Raw genomic sequence first — 4141 nt, forward strand, 5'->3', positions numbered from 1 at the left:
ATATCCTTCCTCCTTCTTGAATGTGACTCATGGCAACTTGCAGATAGATTTTAAATATAACTTAAACAACAGTAACAAAAACTAATGCATTAATTAGGATTCACATTTATAATAAAGTTTAGGAAGTAATAAAGCCAATGACTGACTCCACGTAGTAGTATATGCTGAAAAATATATATTTTAAAAAGAATTGAAAGGTAAAAATTATTATAACTATTTAGTTGCAGGATAAATCACACAAAAAAGAGTGAATATTATACATATTGTGTAGTTTAAAGAAGAAAACCCATGAATTCATTACCAATTGGTAATTTATTTATTAACTCGGGGTTTTTTGGTTTGCTTTCCTGCCCCCCAAAACATTTTATTGGCTTATACTGTATATGCTCGAGTATAAGCTGAGTTTTTCAGCACATTTTTAATGCAGTTTTTGTGGTAAAATCAGGTGCCTTGGCTGATATTTGGGTCGGCTTAAACTCGAGTACATACAATAATTAATTCCATACAATCCAATGATTTAATTAAATTTAAGAGTCATGCAATTATCACTACAATCAATTTCAGAACATTTTCTTCATTCTGTGGCCATTATTAGCTCCCCTGCTCCAACCCTAAGGAACTATTAATCTCGTTACTATCTCTATGTTACCTTTCCTGGGTTTCTATTCAGAAAACTATACAAGAAACTCCCAACAACTATAACGAAATTTAACACAGAAAACCTCAGCCCAAGAGAAAACAGAAGATGACAGAAATTAGAACAAGCTAGAAAGGTCAAAACAAACTTTAACCTAACTCTTATCTGCAGTGATCCACTTTCAAATGCATTCTGCCTAAGGACAAGATTACTCTCATCCCTAGTCAATGGTCTGAGGGAGTTGGGAGTTTAATCCAGCAGCAGAGGTGGCAAAGGGATTTTGGGTTTTGCACTGTCATCTATGCCTTCTGCAAAGGGGGTGCTTGAATTTAATCTCTAATATAATTTCCTTCTCTGATCTTGGATTTTATTATTTACAGTCCTTGGGTTATTAGGGTTGGTAAGCTTCTTCCACGTGGGCTTAGCTGACACCTCACTTGGTTGGCTGCTCATTTTAAGATATGCCTTTAAACCCCCAGATGGTATTCTTTCTGATGGCCGGGCACCATCTGATTTCTTCACCACATTTTGCTATAGCATCCTTATCTTTAGAGATGACTTCATTAGGGCAAGCATTGAGCAGGGTCACATTGTAAGAACTAACTGTTCTCAGATTAGGGTTTATGGTTAAGTGTAAGCTCAAAATCATTCATATATCAAAGTTTACATCTAGCCCTGGTCCACTTTAGAGGCAGCATCACCAGCTGGTTAAGAAAGACATTTATTTCCATGAAATAGTAAAGACAAGACCCCTGTTTTGTTTAGTAAATCAAATTAACTTTCAACCTTAGGTGGAAAATGACAGTTAGTAGATTGAAGTAAAGCTAGCATTTTTAAAACTTAAAAACAAACCTTCACATATGCTATTTCTATTCAATGTTTAGAGGTCAGAGGTTTACTTTGCATTTAATAGTGTACCAAACCAAAGATGGAAGATCTGAAGTTGAGGTGCCCTTTGTTTAACTTTAACCTAGATCTGTATCTTCTTAAAAGCACCTTGCAGAACAAAATTGAAAATATTTTACTCTTTAAAAAATTAACCTTTGATGTGAATTCATGGATTGTGGCATTACCATTTGAAACATATGTTAAAACTGGTCTTACTACTAACATGAAACATTGGAAAATAAAAGCTTTAAAGAGCTTACTCTTTAAAAATGGTCCATTTTCTCTAATGAAATAACAGGTTTGCAATGGACAAGTTTTGGTAATACTATATCTATTTACCATCCCATCTCAGGATGTTTGTACATTATGTAACGTTTCATTAAGCATTTCAATTTGAGGTAAGATTTATATTTAAATTAAATGCAATTGTGTATCTGGTATACAATTTTGGTCAAAAGGCCTAACATTGTATTGGAGCACTATTAAACAATAATGATAAATATGTGCTTTTAAAATAAAGAAAATTCATTGGAAGAGCTACAGAGTCATTCACAAATTGTTCTGGGACACTGGGTGCTATCCCCCACAATATTAGCAGTCCCTCTAGTCCCACTGTTTTATCCCTCCTTGACTCTCATTTTTGCTTGTAGCAAATGCTGCCTGTTTGGTTTCATATAGCTGACTGATTCAGAGCAGAATTTTCATGATAGCGCTTTGCTTCTCAAAAAATAAAGAGCTATCATGAAAAGTTTACTCTGGTTCATTCTTCACAGTTCCTTCCACTCAAACAGTGACGACATTAATATTAATTCTTTAAAGAATTACTCACCCTATGAAAGCCACCATCTGCTCCACTATATGTTTGCTGAATGTTATTATAACGAAGATTTTCTGTAAGAAATGAAAACTCAAGTTAAAATAGTTACTCTCATATATCTATACATTAAATAATTATATCAATAGTCTATTACACTTTTTTAAAGTACTTAAACATAAAATAAATGGCATTATTTGAGTCAAAAATCCTACCTACTTTGTATTCTGGATCCGTTTTTTCCCAAGCATAGTTCCAGTCTTAGTAGGATACAGACTATGTCTGAGGGAAAATATGAGTCATGAAAACCAAAACTGGGAGGGAATTGTGGACATTCCACATATTCTCTCTATCTGAGAATGGTGTGTACAACTAACGCCATGGGTCATGGGTTCCCATGTAGCTCCCCATCACTAAGATTAAAGCTGACCACCCTAATGCCAGGGGCTAACCTCTAGCTAATCCTGAGGTCTTGAAACGATAGTCATCCTTATGGAAGACCTCTAGAGAAAGCAGCCTGAAAGTTCCACTTCCGGACTCTGAATGAGGCCCGGTTTCTAGATTTAGGACAAAAGCTACCTACTAGATACAAGAAGGGTTTAACTTGATGTTAATGAGTTAAAGAAAACCACAACCAGTGGCTGTAAGGCTGACCTTGACTCATGGCAACCCCATGAGTGCCACAGAAGGGCTGTGCTCCACCGAGTTCCCAAAGTTGGATTTTCTTAACATTTTTAACAGCTTGCACCACAGGAATCATATTAAGGAATCCCCCAGTGAATAATATAAGGCATTGTTAAGGGTTTTGAAGGACTACAAGGATGAGAAAGATACTGGTAACATTTAGAATCGCATGATTAAAAAGACATAAAAAGGAGCTATATTAACTTAAGGATGTATTAAAAATTTTTTCTTATTAAATATGGGTTTTTGGTCTTTGTTCTTGTCAAATTACCAATAAATTATACTTTATTGATTTGTTATTGTCTGTTAATGAATGACGTTAGCCTATATAACCAAAGAGGATAGAGGAAAATAACAAACAGAACTGGACATTATACCAACCCATTGTGGATTTCAGAAAAGTGATTAGGCTAACGAGGCTTTCTACTTCGGTAAAGAATTAGTCTGAGAGAGCCACAGGGTCCATTCTACCCTGGACTATAGGGGTGCTATTAGTCAGAGTTGACTTGATGCCAGTCAGTTGAGGTTTTGAAAGCATTAAGGGAAAAGCCTGATAATGGCATTTTCTTAAGCAATATCCTAAGCTCAACAGCAATGCTGCCAGCTACATAATGGATGTACACCAGGGCAGAAGACTGAAATATAAAAGTTCACTGTACTTTTTACTGCCCTTTAAATATATCTTTTAATTTAAAAAAGATTATTTGGCTATCTCAAGGAAAAAGTAAACTCATGAGGTGTCATGTCAAACAGATATAAAATGGAAAATGGTTTTATAAACTATGATATGCAAGTGGTCCATGAAGATTATGATGTTAACAGGACTATGAACTAAATCCTGATCACTTAAGGAGGAAAGCATTAGCAAGGGGTCCTTCAAATATCATATTAAAAGCCAGTTACTTGGAGCTATAAATCTTTAACTAATAAACAAAGCTAATGGTTTTGGCTCCCCATGATTTCACCACCATGAGTTTTCCCTGTCATCATTGCCTAACATTATAAATAAGTCAATGTCCAGATAATTGCACAATTTCATTGCTCAAAAACAAAACTCGATTTTCCTTTAGATTAACAGCTTGAAAATTCATTGAGCTGGACAAGACCAAATATGACAC

At 35.0% G+C, this 4141-nt stretch overlaps 1 protein-coding gene across 1 annotated transcript in view; it reads right to left on the reverse strand.

The window, feature by feature from the left end:
- Positions 1-4141, reverse strand: part of VMP1 (vacuole membrane protein 1) — a 115339-nt gene that overhangs the window by 19302 nt on the left and 91896 nt on the right. Inside the window, exon 10 of the mRNA XM_004707005.4 lies at positions 2355-2416. Coding sequence (XP_004707062.1) covers positions 2355-2416 — 62 coding nt within the window. The remainder of the gene's footprint in view (positions 1-2354; positions 2417-4141) is intronic.

Source organism: Echinops telfairi, unplaced genomic scaffold, assembly GCF_000313985.2.
Source record: "Echinops telfairi isolate 266 unplaced genomic scaffold, ASM31398v2 ScPeMD7_7458;HRSCAF=8496, whole genome shotgun sequence".
Lineage (NCBI taxonomy): Eukaryota > Metazoa > Chordata > Mammalia > Afrosoricida > Tenrecidae > Echinops > Echinops telfairi.